Consider the following 17,662-nt stretch of genomic DNA (forward strand, 5'->3'; position numbering starts at 1 on the left):
AAATTAAGGAGAAGAACGGAGATTGTCCACTCAAAGATGGCGGACCACCACATTCCACCAATCAATGCTGGAGAAGGACCAAGATCAGCCAATCAATAGTGGAGCAGGGGAAAACAGATGAGCATACTTTAGGATGTCCTTCTGTCTTCAAAAGCCACACAGAGAGAAGATATAGAATTGAATTCCGTGTAGGCCCTAGGGAGCCTGTCCTTTAACAAGTCATTTATAAAAGATGCTATTTACTTCTTTTTTTTTTTACAAGTCTTGTAAAAAGTCTTTGACCATAAAAATGATGCAGTGGTAATATTGTGTGGAGTTAGCTTTTCTTACATCCTTTACAATTGTGATGACCTTCCCACTCTGTCTGCCGGATTCTTTCTCTTTGCCCTTGTTTTCCTTATTAGGATGTCGGCGGGCGGAGCTGGAAGGGTCGTCAGCAACATGGGACACACCTGGGCCCGGGTGTGTCCCGGGATAAATACACCTCTTCCCCATTCGTTGAGGAGACTCTCTCCACGCAGACACACTGTTAGATTTTTGTTGTGGCATTTTTGAGTTTGTTTGCTTTGGCACCTTTCAACACCCCTCATTATCACATCTATGCACGCAACCACTCACTTACACTACTGATTACTGACTACACACCATTGTTAATTGTATTTAGGTTATTTCAGTTAATAAATATATCGTTGTTATTCCTTATCTCCACGTTGTCTCCCTTTTTGTTACGGACTTTGAGCCGGTTCGTGACACAATGAAGAACCTTCTTTCCCTCCATGTTATGTTACAGAGCTTTCTAAGACACAGTTACTGAAACCTTCACGTCATGTAAAACAAGGCAAACTCTCCCTACCACTGTTATTTACTGAACTCTAAGTTGTGGGTTTGGCTACCACAGCTAATCCTTCGTCTCGTTACGAGAGTGTCCTAACTTAGCCTTTTGTAATTGGGCTCAACCCTGTTGGAATTACCCAGTCATTTCTATTCTGCTATGTTCTCCAATTGACTGTAAACTGCTCTCTCTACTCCCTGAGAGCCTAACTTGAGATCTCCACACCACTTGAATTTTGGCTCAAATTGACACCACTCCATAATTTACAGAGATCTCAAGTTGTGACTCAGGCCTGAATTGGGAGGTCCTCAATCTGCATGTGTGATAGCTAGTACACACACACACACACACACACACACACACACACACACACACACACACACACACACACACACACACACACACACACACACACACACACACACACACACACACACACACACACACACACACACACACACACACACACACACACACACACACACACACACACACATACACACACACACCTCTTGCCATTTATCCTGGACAGTGTGTCTGTCTGCTGAGGCATAGGAAGGCTAATAAATTATGCGAGGCATTCAGCTGATTCTGTTTCTGCCGTGATGACAGTGTGACTGTCCTCCCCATGCCAGAGCATACCAGTATCCATTTAGAGAAAACGATCATGTATAAAGTCTCTCTCCTGCGTGGGTGTTCTGAATATGCCACAGACAGACACTGTCTTGCTATGGTCCAATGGAGGATATCTACAAGAGCTGTAGCAGAGTTATACAATGGGCTACAACATGCTGATCTACTGCAAGGCGATGGCACAGCTCAGTGTAGGTTGTATAGCGATGGGTTTTCAGGGCATGACTGGCAGCTTGGACTGCAAGACTCTAACCCAGAGGCACTAGTTCCAATACTGACCAGACTTACACTTCTCCTCTCCTTAGGGTTTCAGTCTCCTCTCTTTAGGGTTTCAATCTTCTCTCCCTAGGGTTTCAGTCGACTCTCCTTAGGGTTTCAGTCGACTCTCCTTGGGGTTTCAGTTGCTTCTCTTTGGGATTTCAGTCGCTTCTCCTCAGGGTTTCAGTCTCCTCTCCTTAGGGTTTCAGTCTCTTCTCCTTAGGGATCAGTCGCCACTCCTTTGGGTTTCAGTCACCTCTCCTTAGGGTTTCAGTCGCCTCTCCTTTGGGTTTCAGTCACCTCTCCTTAGGGTTTCAGTCGCCACTCCTTGGGGTTTCAGTCACCTCTCCTTAGGCTTTCAGTCGCCTCTCCTTTGGGTTTCAGTCACCTCTCCTTGGGGTTTCAGTCGCCACTCCTTGGGGTTTCAGTCTCCTTTCCTTAGGATTTCAGTTGCCTCTCCTTAAGGATTCAGTTGTCCCTCCTTAGGGTTTCAGTTGCTTCTCTTTGGGATTTCATTCGCTTTTCTTTGGGATTTCAGTCACTTCCCCTCAGGGTTTCAGTCTCCTCTCCTTAGAGTTTCAGTCTCCTCTCCTTAGGGTTTCCATCTCCTCTCCTTAGGTTGTCAGACAGCACTTTACACTAAGGAATGCTTATTACTAGCACTGTGCGGTTGAGGGTCTGTAAAAGTTTTTCATAGTACACGCATAAAGTCATGCTGACCAGGCAGTGAGGGGAAATAGATTGGTACCCAGGTAGCCATACAGTATATCAACTACATACATCTACTTATAACATCTACAGAGCTGAATAACTACATCTATGGGAACACTGCATTCTAAGAGCATAGGAAATTATAGTACCGAATTGTGCAGGAACCTTGAGCACCTGCGATCGACCTTAAAGGAAGGTCAATGCAAAGTTATGAATGTTTTATTACCAATCCCTACGTTTGTGAAAGGTGCTATAAAGAATACTAAGCACTAGGGCTCTAAGCACGTCGCACTCAGATGCTTTGAACCTAAACATTGAAAATGTAGCTCCAGAGAGTAGTACAGACATCTATCCTAAAGTTTCCAAGCTTGTTATTCCTTGTGACTATGCCACATCCCAGAACCTTACCCTGCATCACAGTAACCCAGGCTACAGCCTGAGCAGTCGCCGAGGAGGAGGAACATACAGAATAATTTATACAATATTGACAATTTGGCTCGTGGAACATAGAACAGAAATAGAGGGCATGGTGAATGCTTGCTTCAGCAGCCTCACATGAGATATCAGATACTCTCCTGCATGCTGTGCAGACCTGGGATCAAATTGAGATTTTTTTTCTTCCTTCATGTACTTTAGCTGCACATGATCAAGCTCATCTGGTGCAACAGAACCAATAGGAAGTGCAAACCCTGTCCATATGGTATGCACTATTGACATGCTCCATCAAACAGGTACTATCTGAACTCCGGTCTGATGATGTGTGGCCTGGTCCCAAATCCGCTAGTGCGGTCGTGCCAACTCCCATAGATCAACTCCTATGTTTGGCATGACAACAACCATAGGAGTTGACTCTACTACACAAACAGATCTGGAACCAGGCCTGACCCTGTGGGTTGTGTGATTGTAGTCTCACCTTCCCCTGCGCTGTAGGCCAGTACTGAGCGGGCTCTCATCTGCCTTCCCTCTGTGTTCTTCCCGGAGCAGGTGTGTGAGCACAGGGACCAGGAGGCCCAGGGACTGAGGACACAGTCCTTGGGGCAAGGCACCTCACAGACGACAGGCATGGGCAGGATGGCATCACGGCACAGTTGGCGGTCCACATACTCACCTGGAGGCACAAGGTGACAGGAGACACAGTATATGAGGCTTGCAGTAGTACCATCTTTGTTACATACAGTACAATACACAGTCAGCATCATGTGCTGATATCACACACAAAATCGCATCGCAAAATCAGATCTGCTGCATCTGTTCACATAGACACCTAGAACCCAGGTATCGGTTATGAAAGGAGAGAGGGAGTTTAACAAACAGACGTATAATTAGGCAATAAGGCACGAGGGGGTGTGGTGTATGGCCAATATACCACGGCTAAGGGCTGTTCTTATACACAACGCCACACGGAGTGCCTGGATACAGACCTTAGCTGTGGTATATTGGCCATATACCACAAACTCCCAAGGTGCCTTATTGCTATTATAAACTGGTTACCAACGTAATTAGAGCAGTCAAAAGTTATTTTTTGTCATACCCGTGGTATACGGTCTGATATACCACGGCTTTCAGCCAATCAGCATTCAGGGCTCGAACCACCCAGTTTATAAGAGTACACAAAGCAAGCATAACATTTGTCAGCATGTTCACCAAGTCTGAAGGGAAAATAGGCACTGGGTATTACAATGCATGTTTGCACCAGCATAAAAGATTGGTGGCTTTTCAGACAAACAAGCAGGCAGACTAGAGAACCATTGGACATGAGGGAACAAGTCTGGGGAATTACAACTTCTTTCAAAGCAAGAACCTATGAATAAAAGTGGATATTTATAACCATTGAAATTCTAATTCAGGCATTGAGGCATTAGTTTAATCTTTTACTCATGACTTTGACAGTGTACATGGAAGAAAAATGTGCTCATATCCAAATGATTGCATCTCTAATGCATAAGCAAGCTGGATAAAACCTTGTGTATCTCCAAATGTGTCAAGTCACATAGACATTAAGACAACAGATACTGAATCATTGTCATCTTCACGTAGGTGGAATATTCTGTCCTTGACAAATGTCCCCCACATGCTCGCACACACACACACACGCACGCACACACGTGCACACGCACGCTAACTCACATACCCACGTTACTGGGCCATGATGTTCTGTCCAAATGTCTTGAAAAAGCCTCTAGAGATTCACGAATGAACAAAACACGTGACATACAAGCAATTTTTATTAACTGGCTTTTAACACAAACATACTACTTCCTCTATTAATGTATACTTTAAGATTCCTCCAATCTACAGTGCAAATGTATCACGGTGAAGATTGCTCATACATATTGCATATGCTTAATACATAATATTGCATATGCTTAATACATAACACCATTGGAGCTGGCAGAACGATTAGTAGTGTTTAACAAGTATAGCAAGTATATTTATTGATTCAATTAGTAGCTGTTCTTATTGTCTTGAATTTAAGTGCCACCTTTCCCCTAGTATCTCTTCACTAGTAGCCTACCTAATAATTGCTGTTTGAACTGTCTAATTGGCCAGTATTTTTGACTGTCGTTGTTTCAGGCCTAAGTGACTTGTTTTTATCAAAATGTGTTTTTTTTGGCAGAAATGCCTTCTGGAAGATGTGAACTTTCATGTGCCTTAATAACAAACTTGTATGCCATCTGTAAATACTAATAAAATTACTAAATTAATTTATGAGTCACAGAAAAAACGAGCAACCTTCCCGCTAGCCATGATTGGCTGAGATAAGGAGTGGCCTGGACATGCCGAAAGATGAGTTCAGATTGGTCTGCCATATAGCACACTTCTGTCTATTTGAGCTGGTCAGTATGTGTAGGTAATCCTGTCTAACGCTGCTTTTTTAATATATATATCACGTTGTAGAACTGCACAAGTGTTGCTCTTCACTTTCTGGATAACCGAGTTTTGAAATCAGTGGAATTAGAATATGATAGCTAAGGAGATGGAGAAAACACCTGTCTCCGGATTACATCTTCAATCTAAAGGCAACCATTGCATCCGTGACAGGGAGAAGCATCCATCCATGATGGATATGGGTAAGATAGTCTAGCTAGCTACATGTTCAGATATTACACATTTCTAATTTTGACAGAAAGTATTGGAAATGTTCCAGTACATTGTGCCCATTATACATTTCGTAGTAGTCAGCAGGAGAAGTGCACTCTATTTATGTGTCTAGGTCATTAGACACCATTAGACATGCACCTGTCTTGATAGTGGGCATGTCTATTTATTTGTGTACCATTGCTATGGCATAATGTTTCTATGCCCTAATGTGAAACCAAACTAAAATTTGTGTAAAGCGTTACTATGTGTGTGTTACTATGTGTGTGTTACTATGTGTGTTACTATGTGTGTGACGTAAGGATGAACCTTCATAAAAAGTGTGTGTCAAGGCTGGAAAGGGAGTTACTTCATGAACCAGCTCGGCTTATAATACTTTGTAATAAAGTCTAATTGAACTCACAGGCTCCGGTATTTGAGAAATATTATTGACAAAATATTTCCACGACAAGTCATTTTTGTTTCAAGTTAAAATGTACTGTTAGCTAGCTAGCTAACCTTAGCTGGCTGGCTCAGTAGCTAACGTTACGTGTATGATCTTGTTATTTGTATCTCAGAGCCATTTGCTTTGCTAGTTATAGCCTAATGTTAGCTAGCTAACATTGAAACTGGCTGTTTAGCTACCTGTATATTCATGCAGGGTAGTAACATCATGAGTTGGAATTATGGTTAATTGTTTAGCTAACTAGCTAGCTACATGTCTTAACAAAAGACTCAACTATGCGACAACTGTTGACAGACGTAGCTGGTAAATTCGCTCTGGCTATCTACTCTGATTTCAGAGCACTGTTAGGATAGTCTAGCCAGTTACATTTTCAGATATTGCATGTTTCACATTTTGACAGAAAGGACTTTTCATTTCAAGTCAAAGTGTACTGTTAGCTAGCTAGGTAACGTTAGCTGGCTGGCTCGCTAGCTGACGTTACGTGTATGATCTTATTATTCATATCTTAGAGCCATTTGCTTTGCTAGTTATAGCCTAATGTTAGCTAGCTAACATTGAACCTGGTTGGTTAGCTACTTGCAGATTCATGCAGGGTAGTAGTGTCATGAGTTGGGATTATGATTCATTGTTTATCCTGCTAGCTAGCTACATGTCTTAAGAGGTTAACAAAATACTTCACTATGCAAGTAACCATTTCAATAGATGGTCATTGCGACAACTGTTGATAGAAGTAGCTGGTAAATTCGCTATGGCTTTCTACTCAGATTTCAGAGCACTCTTATCTGAGTGTGCCAGAGCGCAGAATAACTGACAAACACCTGTTGAATATTGTCGGTGTCAGTAAACGTTTGCAAAAAAGCGTAAATTGTTGCAAGCAGCACAGTTGCAGTCACCAACGCTCTGGATAGCATAAAAACAGCCTAACCAGCTCTGCTAGGGCAAGTAAAATGGTCAGCGAGCTGTTCTCTCATTTGTCTCTGGAAGTAGCTAGCAAGCTAGCCAACGTTAGCCAGTTAACTTGGGTGCTTGACTGCTGATGTTAGGACAGAACGCTCGGATCAACCCTTAAAGAGATAGGTGGGGCTAAAGCTTAAGAGGGTGTGAACAATGCTGAATGTGTGTCGACAAAGGAGAGCTCTCCAGTAGGTACCAAAATATTCAAAGGCCATTTTCTCAAAAGTGAGGATACAAGTTGATCAACTTTCAAAGCAGAATTACAGTTGAAGTCGGAAGTTTACATACACCTTAGCCAAATACATTTAAACTCAGTTTTTCACAATGCCTGACATTTAATCCTGGTAACAATTCCCTGTCTTAGGTCAGTTAGGATCACCACTTTATTTTAAGAATGTGAAATGTCAGAATAATATACTGCTCAAAAAAATAAAGGGAACACTTAAACAACACATCCTAGATCTGAATGAAAGAAATAATCTTATTAAATACTTTTTTCTTTACATAGTTGAATGTGCTGACAACAAAATCACACAAAAATAATCAATGGATATCCAATTTATCAAACCATGGAGGTCTGGATTTGGAGTCACACTCAAAATGAAAGTGGAAAACCACACTACAGGCTGATCCAACTTTGATGTAATGTCCTTAAAACAAGTCAAAATGAGGCTCAGTAGTGTGTGTGGCCTCCACGTGCCTGTATGACCTCCCTACAATGCCTGGGCATGCTCCTGATGAGGTGGCGGATGGTCTCCTGAGGGATCTCCTCCCAGACCTGGACTAAAGCATCCGCCAACTCCTGGACAGTCTGTGGTGCAACGTGGCGTTGGTGGATGGAGCGAGACATGATGTCCCAGATGTGCTCATTTGGATTCAGGTCTGGGGAACGGGCGGGCCAGTCCATAGCATCAATGCCTTCCTCTTGCAGGAACTGCTGACACACTCCAGCCACATGAGGTCTAGCATTGTCTTGCATTAGGAGGAACCCAGGGCCAACCGCACCAGCATATGGACTCACAAGGGGTCTGAGGATCTCATCTCGGTACCTAATGGCAGTCAGGCTACCTCTGGCGAGCACATGGAGGGCTGTGCGGCCCCCCAAAGAAATGCCACCCCACACCATGACTGACCCACCGCCAAACCGGTCATGCTGGAGGATGTTGCAGGCAACAGAACGTTCTCCACGGCGTCTCCAGACTCTGTCACGTCTGTCACGTGCTCAGTGTGAACCTGCTTTCATCTGTGAAGAGCACAGGGCGCCAGTGGCAAATTTGCCAATCTTGGTGTTCTCTGGCAAATGCCAAACGTCCTGCACGGTGTTGGGCTGTAAGCACAACCCCCACCTTTGGATGTCGGGCCCTCATACCACCCTCATGGAGTCTGTTTCTGACCGTTTGATCAGACACATGCACATTTGTGGCCTGCTGGAGGTCATTTTGCTGGGCTCTGGCAGTGCTTCTCCTGCTCCTCCTTGCACAAAGGCGGAGGTAGCGGTCCTGCTGCTGGGTTGTTGCCCTCCTACGGCCTCCTCCACGTCTCCTGATGTACTGGCCTGTCTCCTGGTAGCGCCTCCATGCTCTGGACACTACGCTGACAGACACAGCAAACCTTCTTGCCACAGCTCGCATTGATGTGCTATCCTGGATGAACTGCACTACCTGAGCCACTTGTGTGGGTTGTAGACTCCGTCTCATGCTACCACTAGAGTGAAAGCACCGCCAGCATTCAAAAGTGACCAAAACATCAGCCAGGAAGCATAGGAACTGAGAAGTGGTCTGTGGTCCCCACCTGCAGAACCACTCCTTTATTGGGGGTGTCTTGCTAATTGCCTATAATTTCCACCTGTTGTCTATTCCATTTGCACAACAGCATGTGACATTTATTGTCAATCAGTGTTGCTTCCTAAGTGAACAGTTTGATTTCACAGAAGTGTGATTGACTTGGAGTTACATTGTGTTGTTTAAGTGTTCCCTTTATTTTTTTGAGCAGTGTAGTAGAGAATTATTTATTTCAGCTTTTATTTCTTTCATCACATTCCCAGTGGGTCAGAAGTTTACATCCACTCAATTAGTATTTGGTAGCATTGCCTTTAAATTGTTTAACTTGGTTCAAACATTTTGGGTAGCCTTCCACAAGCTTTCCACAATAAGTTGGGTGAATTTTGGCCCATTCCTCTTGACAGAGCTGGTGTAACTGAGTCAGGTTTGTAGGTCTCCTTGCTCGCACACGCTTTTTCAGTTTTGCCCACACATTTTCTATAGGATTGAGGTCAGGGCTTTGTGATGGCCACTCCAATACCTTGACTTTGTTGTCCTTGAGCCATTTTGCCACAACTTTGGAAGTATGCTTGGGGTCATTGTCCATTTGGAAGACCCATTTGCAACCAAGCTTTAACTTCCTGACTGATGTCTTGAGATGTTGCTTCAATATATCCACATAATTTTCCTCCCTCATGAAGCCATCTATTTTGTGAAGTGCACCAGTCCCTCCTGCAGCAAAGCACCCCCACAATATGATGCTGCCTCCCTCGTGCTTCACGGTTGGGATGGTGTTCTTCGGCTTGCAAGCATCCCCCTTTTTCCTCCAAACATAACGATGGTCATTATGGCCAAACAGTTCTATTTTTGTTTCATCAGACCAGAGGACATTTCTCCAAAAAGTATGATCTTGTCCCCATGTGCAGTTGCAAACCATAGTCTGGCTTTTTTATGGCAGTTTTGGAGCAGTGGCCTCTTCCTTGCTGAGCGGCCTTTCAGGTTATGTTGATATAGGACTCGTTTTACTGTAGACATAGACACTTTTGTACCTGTTTCCCCCAGCATCTTCACAAGGTCCTTTGCTCTTGTTCTGGGATTGATTTGCACTTTTCGCACCAAAGTACGTTCATCTCTAGGAGGCAGAACGCGTCTCCTTCCTGAGCGGTATGACGGCTGCGTGGTCCCATAGTGTTTATACTTGCGTACAATTGTTTGTACAGATGAACGTGGTACCTTCAGGTGTTTGGAAATCGCTCCCAAGGATGAACCAGACTTGTGGAGGTCTACAATTTTTTTTCTGAGGTCTTGGCTGATTTCTTTCGATTTTCCATGATGTCAAGCAAAGAGGCACTGAGTTTGAAGGTAGGCATTGAAATACATCCACAGGTACACCTCCAATTGACTCAAATGATGTCAATTAGCCTATCAGAAGCTTCTAAAGCCATGACATAATTTTCTGGAATTTTCCAAGCTGTTTAAAGGCACAGTCAACTTAGCGTGTGTAAACTTCTGATCCACTGGAATTGTGATACAGTGAATTATAAGTGAAATAATCTGTCTGTAAACAATGCACATTTGTGTAACAGTCTTGCGAGTTTGTTGGTGTGTTGTATTGTAGTGGGTGTTTTTCTTCACATCTGCCAGGCCTTCAGCAGTCAGTGCTGGGAGGTGTGTCTTTCACCTCTGCCAGTCCATCAACAATCAGTGCTGAGGGGTGTGTCTTTTACCTGTGCTAGGCATTTAGTGCTAGTACTTCAGTCTCCCCTGTGTTTTTCAGCAGCAGCTGTACTCGGTGGTGTTATCACCAAAACTGAGATGTTCTGCCGTGTTGTTCTGCGGATATACTGTTATTTTCTGATGATCTCATTTTGTTCTTTTGTAGCTTTGGCAGCTATTTGTGTGTTTTCTATACCTGTTCACTCCGCCTCCTGTAGTTTTTACAGACGCTCCCCTCCCTGTGGCTGCAACCCTTTTAATTTAGTGTACCCTGCACGCACAACCCATGTGGAATTCCTTTTCCCACTAGCACTGAGTTTGCTGATAAATACTTTGTAGAGGGAAAATGTCCTTGACACGATTGTGATCTGTTGTTGTTTCACTTAGCTACTGAATCTTAAGATGAATGCACTAATCAGGATAGGAGCGTCTGCTAAATGACGAACATGTAAATGCATAAAGTTCAGTAGCTTGCCGTATGCATAAAATATCTGATGAGACAGCTGTGCACACGGGAAGTAGTATGGTCCCCTGGATGTTTGCAAACATGAATGAAAGAGTTTCCTGCAGAACATAACAGAACTAAGCACAGCTAAGAGATAGAGGAAGGGGGAAAGGGAGAGGAGGAGAGAGGTAGAGGGAGAGAAGGAGAGAGGGAGAGGGAGAGACTTATTTAGCTTTCATCAGGCATCAATTCCAGAGTCATAGCCTTGTGGAATTACTTCATTTGATTTGACAGACTGTTAACAGATATTTTCAAATAATTTATGACTGACGGGTAAAGTGTTCAATGCTTTTTTTTTTAAAGATTGAGCTTAAATGTGCATATAATTTTTGCATAAAAAAAATGTATTGACTCATTTTTTTTAGCTGAGGGTCATCTTAGAGGTGAGGTGTATTGTTGAGATCTTGAAGGTCAGAATAAGGATGCCTGACCCCGGAAAAGCTCTAAATGGATTTAGGACCGTGCTAAATGGCTTAAAAGGGAAACGCACAACAATGGAGAGATTTGGGATTTAGAGACACATGAAGTCTTTTCAAGGTTTCATTGAGACATTAGATTTTGTTGGGGTCCTGCACCGATCTAAATCTGTGTGACGCCACCCCTACCCCGAACCCTACCTTTCTCCTCACCCCACCCTATTGCATCCCATCCCTCTATCAAGGATCTCTTCAACCCCCACCTCAACTTATCCCATCACTCTTGTGAGGGGAGGACCAGGATGTCACCACAAACCTCACTTCAACCCCCCCCCCCCCCACATCCCATCTCTATACCCCCTCCTATCTCTATACCCCATCCCATTTCTATACCCCATCTCATCATCATATCCCATCCCATCTCTATACCCCGTCCCATCTCTATACCCCACCCCTTCTCTATACCACATCCCATCTCTATACCCCATACCATTTCCATACCCCTTCCCATCTCTATACCCCATCCCATCTCTATACCACATCCCATCTCTATACCCCATCCCATCCCCTTTTCCACAACATCCAACCCTAGCCATATCTTCACTATCCTATCCCTTCCTATCACATATCTTAGTGGGTCATTTCATATCAATGAAACCCTTATTCACACTCCATTGTATTCCAGGCCATCCCATCTCCCTTTCATGGTTCCCTCCTATCTGTACCACTGATAAAAAATTCCATAGTGACGGGAGGAACCAGAGGAGCAGTCAGTCTGATGACATGTCTGGAGCCCTTTGGGGGGAACAAATCCATTTTCATCAGTAGCAGACAACAGAGGATCAATAGGGTCCAGTCAAGAGGGACTGTGTGTGTGTGTGTGTTTGTGTGGTGGTGAATGTGTGTGTGTGTGTGTGTGTGTGTGTCTGTGTGTGTGTGTGTGTGTGTGTGTGTGTGTGTGTGTGTGTGTGTGTGTGTGTGTGTGTCTGTGTGTGTGTGTGTGTGTGTGTCGTGTGTGTGTGTGTGTGTGTGTGTGTGTGTGTGTGTGTGTGTGTGTGTGTTTGTGTGTCTTCATGCGATAGATTGGGAAAGGAAATCATTAAAGTGTTTGTATGAGACTGATTATTCTCATGGCTTCTGACTGACTGTCTTTTTGTGATCTTTGTGTGTAAACATTGAATGCAGTCTGGCTTCTTTCATTAGTACTCCAAGGGAGGAAACATGTCTATAGACACTCAAGATGGTAAAACAAACATGAATGTTAAAAGAAAACATTTCTACTCCGAAGGCTTTAATAATTAAGAGATTCATGCCTTGCAAGATGAAATTTGCAATGAAAATGAACAACAAATGTACTGAATCATGGACCCTTATAGCTAGAATCCTTAGTTATAACAATAAGAAAGCATTCACCCCGCCTCTGTTTTGGGAAAAAGCTGAGGGATGGGCCTGGAGAAATGTAAGCACACTCATAGACACGGTTATGGATGCAAGATCTGACCATCCATGATATCAAAATTATAGTTTTAACAATGTTTTCAGGATATGCAGAGTTTGCTTTTCATTTACGTTGTTTATACACAATGGGGTAACTCAAGCTTATATTTTGGGTTCTGATGAGGCACGACACTTGAACTAAATTCATGAGGAATTAATTAGTGATGTTCTTCAGGAATCAATATGTATTCATAATTAATGAATACACGGTCCAAAAATGGATGTAGCAACTAAGAATTCTAGCATTAAAATCCTAACCACCCTTCACCTCTCAGAAATTCCCCTCCTCCCCCCATCCTATTTTTCCCTGTCCAGCATGTGTCTAGAAATCAATTCTGCAAAACCACAGAGGAGAAACAACCAGCTACGGCTGTCTGTCCTCAGCTCTGCAAGCAACCCAACCGATCAAAGAAGCAATTCTCCTTTAAACTAGGTACATACCTCACGTCATAAACCCCTCCCCCTCCTCCTCTAGCTGGGTCTGAACTGTGTCTTAATGGAAAAGCACCAGACATCGTTTGACATATCCTCTATTCAACCCTGTCTCATTCCATCAGGGCGGGGAACACACACACTCGCAGGCACACACACACACACACACCCACAGGCAGGTACACACACACACAAACACCCACAGGCAGGTACACACACACACGCACACACACAGGCAGGTACACACACACACGCACACACACAGGCAGGTACACACACACACACACACACCCACAGGCAGGTACACACACACACGCACACACACAAACACCCGAATGTGAAATGCAGGCAGGGTAAATGTGAACCAACTGTGTGGAGTAGCGCCAGGTAATCTAATTTACCCGTAACTATGTCTAATTCAACAGGGTGCTGCTGTTTAAACAAGCTCACTGCAGCCAGCAGCCATATTGTTTCTAAAACTGGGGAGAAGGGATGGGGAGGTGACCTTGAACGAAGCAATCAGGGTGTAGACGGAAAGTGTACCTGGGCTGGGCTTGCTCACCACCTAGCTAAGTGGATCAATATACACAATACACCGTGTCTGTAGGGAGGGATGAAAGCGGGGATGGAGGGAAATAGAAAGCCGTGAGAATAAGGAGGTAGGAAGGGATGAAACGTTGGGAATAGGGAGTGGTGAGTAGAAGAGGGAGGTACAGTAGGGAGGGATGAAAAGTAAGGAATAGGGAGTGGTGAGTAAAAGAGGGAGATAGGGAAGGATGAAAGGATGAGGAGGTGAAGAGAGAAAGAGGGAGTTGTGAGCAGAGATGTTGGTTGAGATAGACTAGTTTGAGTGTTTCTCCCTTTCTCCCTTTCTCACTCATAATAGTTTTCATCTTGTACCTAAATCTTTCAATATACAATATAGATATTCTCCTCCTCTGAAAAAAAGAGACCATTACACTTGTAGTTAATATGGCTTTCACCATCGTCATCGTCACGGCAACAGCACATTGCAGGCAGCATGAGGCTCTGGCTGGTGTGAATGGGACCTTGATTATTGTTATATTATGACAACTGGTTGAGAAGTATCAACACAGACAGACAGACAGACAGACAGACAGACAGACAGACAGACAGACAGACAGACAGACAGACAGACAGACAGACAGACAGACAGACAGACAGACAGACAGACAGACAGACAGACAGACAGACAGACAGACAGACAGACAGACAGACAGACAGACAGACTCCCTCCCTAGGGAGCTCATTAGCTGGCAGTGTGCTATGGTTTACGAATCTTCTGATAATTGCTATATTCATACGGTGAATCTTAGTCGAACGAAAGAGAACAGAAAATTCCCAGGATGTAAAATACAATTACAACGCACAGTCCCTAATTGAACCATTAATAAAAAGTGAGTTCTTCACATTTCCCTGACAACACAATGGAGTGTGAAGGCAAGCCATTGACATCTTTCATTTTTGTCTCCTATTTATTGTTGGGTTATTTAATCATCTGAAACGAAGATTAACTATGTCAGATATATTGAATTAGAAGTAATAAAACTCACACTCCTAATCATTTTTATTGTTAAATTCTCAAGTCAGCTATGGTTATTTTCTCCATTATTCTGAACTTAATTAAATTAGGGTGAATTCAATTATTGAGATTAAACTCTGTCTCTAAAACACAAGGACCCTTCGATCTACCCTGACTAAAACTCTCACCTCCCAAACCACATTAAAAAGGCATCAGTTACACTCTGTGCCAGGCACGCTCGGAGAATAATGCAATCTGTGTGACGAGGGGATTGTGGAGTTTTGCATCTCTTTGACTTTAGTCTCTTGGATTGGCACAATGATTTGAGACAATGATTTCAACGTGCGCCCTATTATACTGTTAGACTGTCCAATAGATCAAGCTGTTCTCTTCAGTCTTCAAATGGTGGACCACTGCAGTACTATAAGCCAATATCACCTTGCTTGCCAAAAGCAACAAGCACTATGGTTATTGTTTCATTTACTCTCACATGCTACCTGAATTCTGACACTGTATTCAAGTTTATTTTGGAGAGAACATGAACTAGCAAGTGTTGTATATCTAGCTCTGTCCCTGTCCCTGTGTGTGTGTGTGTGTGTGTGTGTGTGTGTGTGTGTGTGTGTGTGTGTGTGTGTGTGTGTGTGTGTGTGTGTGTGTGTGTGTGTGTGTGTGTGTGTGTGTGTGTGTGTGTGTGTGTGTGTGTGTGTGTGTGTGTGTGTCCCTCCTCAGGCAGTGCCACCACAGCTCTCCGTGTGTCTCAGCACAATTACGACCAGCAGTGGCTCGTGCCTCGCCCCTCGGCCCCATGGGATATCAGGCACACATACACACACACACAAGTACACGCACACATGCACATACACACAAGCCTCCATAGTTCTCTGCTATCTTGACTAGACAAACAATGGAGAGAGAAATAAATATCCACAGAACAAGATCGTTACAGAAACAGCAATTACCCTTTTGGGCTGCGGTCCAAGGCCAACACACACACACACACACACACACAAACAGACCGCTGGGAATCGGCTGCGGCCGAGCACCTGCAGGCACAGTTCAAGGCAATAAAACTAATAAAACAATATGGGTCTCTGAGCTCCAATTCACCCAAAACATATTGTAACACAACTGAACACACCATGAAAATCAACATGGTAATTAACACACAATATAATAAAGACATAGAATATTTTTTCTCTCTCTCTCTCTCTCACTCTCACTCTCACTCTCACTCTCATTCACTCTCTCTCCTCCTTCTCTCTCTCTCCTCCTTCTCTCTCTCTCTCTCTCCTCCTTCTCTCTCTCTCTCTCTCTCCTCCTTCTCTCTCTCTCTCTCTCTCTCCCTCCCTCCCCTTACCATCACTGTTGACACACTGCACTTGTGGTATCTGGGTGCCCGGTCCGCACTCTCTCTCATTGTCCGGGATACATTCCTCGAGCTTCACAAGCAACCAATCATAGCAACTGGGTTCGTCACATGGTATGGCCTCCACCAGGTGAGGGCAGCTTCCTGTTCCTCCTGTCGGCTCATTGATGACTCTCCTCTTCCTCAGTTTGAACCCTGGTAGGAAAAGACAGGAAAATAGGTATACTGGTGCTGCCATGGAACCATAAATAGCTGTAGAATTCTACCATTCTACCATCTGCTTCTACCATCCCAAATAACATTTCAGTAAAGTATAGTTTTTCAACTTACAGTTCACCTTTTCATAATTTTTTTAAACAGCAGGAACTAACTAACATTCACACACCACCCCCTCGCTCATGGCAAACCTCCCCCTCTGTGGTAGCACTTTTCAGGGCCTCCCTCATCACTATCCTCCCACTCTGTGGTAGTGCTTATCAGGGCCTCCCTCATCACCAACCTCCCCCTCTGTAGTAGCGCTTTTCAGGGCCTCCCTCATCACTATCCTCCCCCTCTGTGGTAGCGCCTTTCAGGGCCTCCCTCATCACTATCCTCCCCCTCTGTAGTAGCACTTTTCAGGGCCTCCCTCATCACCAACCTCCCCCTCTGTGGTAGCACTTTTCAGGGCCTCCCTCATCACCAACCTCCCCCTCTGTGGTAGCACTTTTCAGGGTCTTCCTCATCACCGAACTCCCCCTCTGTAGTAGCGCTTTTCGGGGCCACCCTCATCACCAACCTCCCCCTTTGTGGTTGCACTTTTCAGGGCCTCCCTCATCACCAACCTCCCCCTTTGTGGTTGCACTTTTAGGGGCCACCCTCATCACCAACCTCCCCCTTTGTGGTAGCACTTTTCAGGGTCTTCCTCATCACCAACCTCCCCCTCTGTGGTAGTGCTTTTCAGGGCCTCCCTCATCACTATCCTCCCACTCTGTGGTAGTGCTTATCAGGGCCTCCCTCATCACCAACCTCCCCCTCTGTAGTAGCGCTTTTCAGGGCCTCCCTCATCACTATCCTCCCCCTCTGTGGTAGCGCCTTTCAGGGCCTCCCTCATCACTATCCTCCCCCTCTGTGGTAGCGCTTTTCAGGGCCTCCCTCATCACCAACCTCCCCCTCTGTAGTAGCACTTTTCAGGGCCTCCCTCATCACCAACCTCCCCCTCTGTGGTAGCACTTTTCAGGGCCTCCCTCATCACCAACCTCCCCCTCTGTGGTAGCACTTTTCAGGGCCTCCCTCATCACCAACCTCCCCCTCTGTGGTAGCACCTTTCAGGGTAGCTAAACTTGTTTTTCATGGAGTCACAACTTAATGTCTAACTTCGGTACATGAACTTCCCTCTGCTGTGCTACAGTCATATTGTGTCTTGGCTTTGATGATAACCGTAATATAGTGTTTATTTATTTAACACGACAAGACCATTAAACCCCAGAAAATGACAGACATTAGAGAAACAGCTTCC

The 17,662-nt window shown here is 44.4% G+C and overlaps 1 protein-coding gene across 1 annotated transcript in view; it reads right to left on the reverse strand.

Annotated features, from left to right (window-relative positions):
* The window catches only part of LOC106588717 (thrombospondin type-1 domain-containing protein 7A-like), a 165,408-nt gene that overhangs the window by 60,407 nt on the left and 87,339 nt on the right, over positions 1-17,662 (reverse strand). Inside the window, exons 6-7 of the mRNA XM_014177994.3 lie at positions 16,159-16,362; positions 3,348-3,542 (exon numbers count right to left, since the gene is read on the reverse strand). Coding sequence (XP_014033469.3) covers positions 3,348-3,542; positions 16,159-16,362 — 399 coding nt within the window. The remainder of the gene's footprint in view (positions 1-3,347; positions 3,543-16,158; positions 16,363-17,662) is intronic.

Source organism: Salmo salar, chromosome 27, assembly GCF_965601325.2.
Source record: "Salmo salar chromosome 27, fSalSal1, whole genome shotgun sequence".
Taxonomy (NCBI): Eukaryota; Metazoa; Chordata; class Actinopteri; order Salmoniformes; family Salmonidae; genus Salmo; species Salmo salar.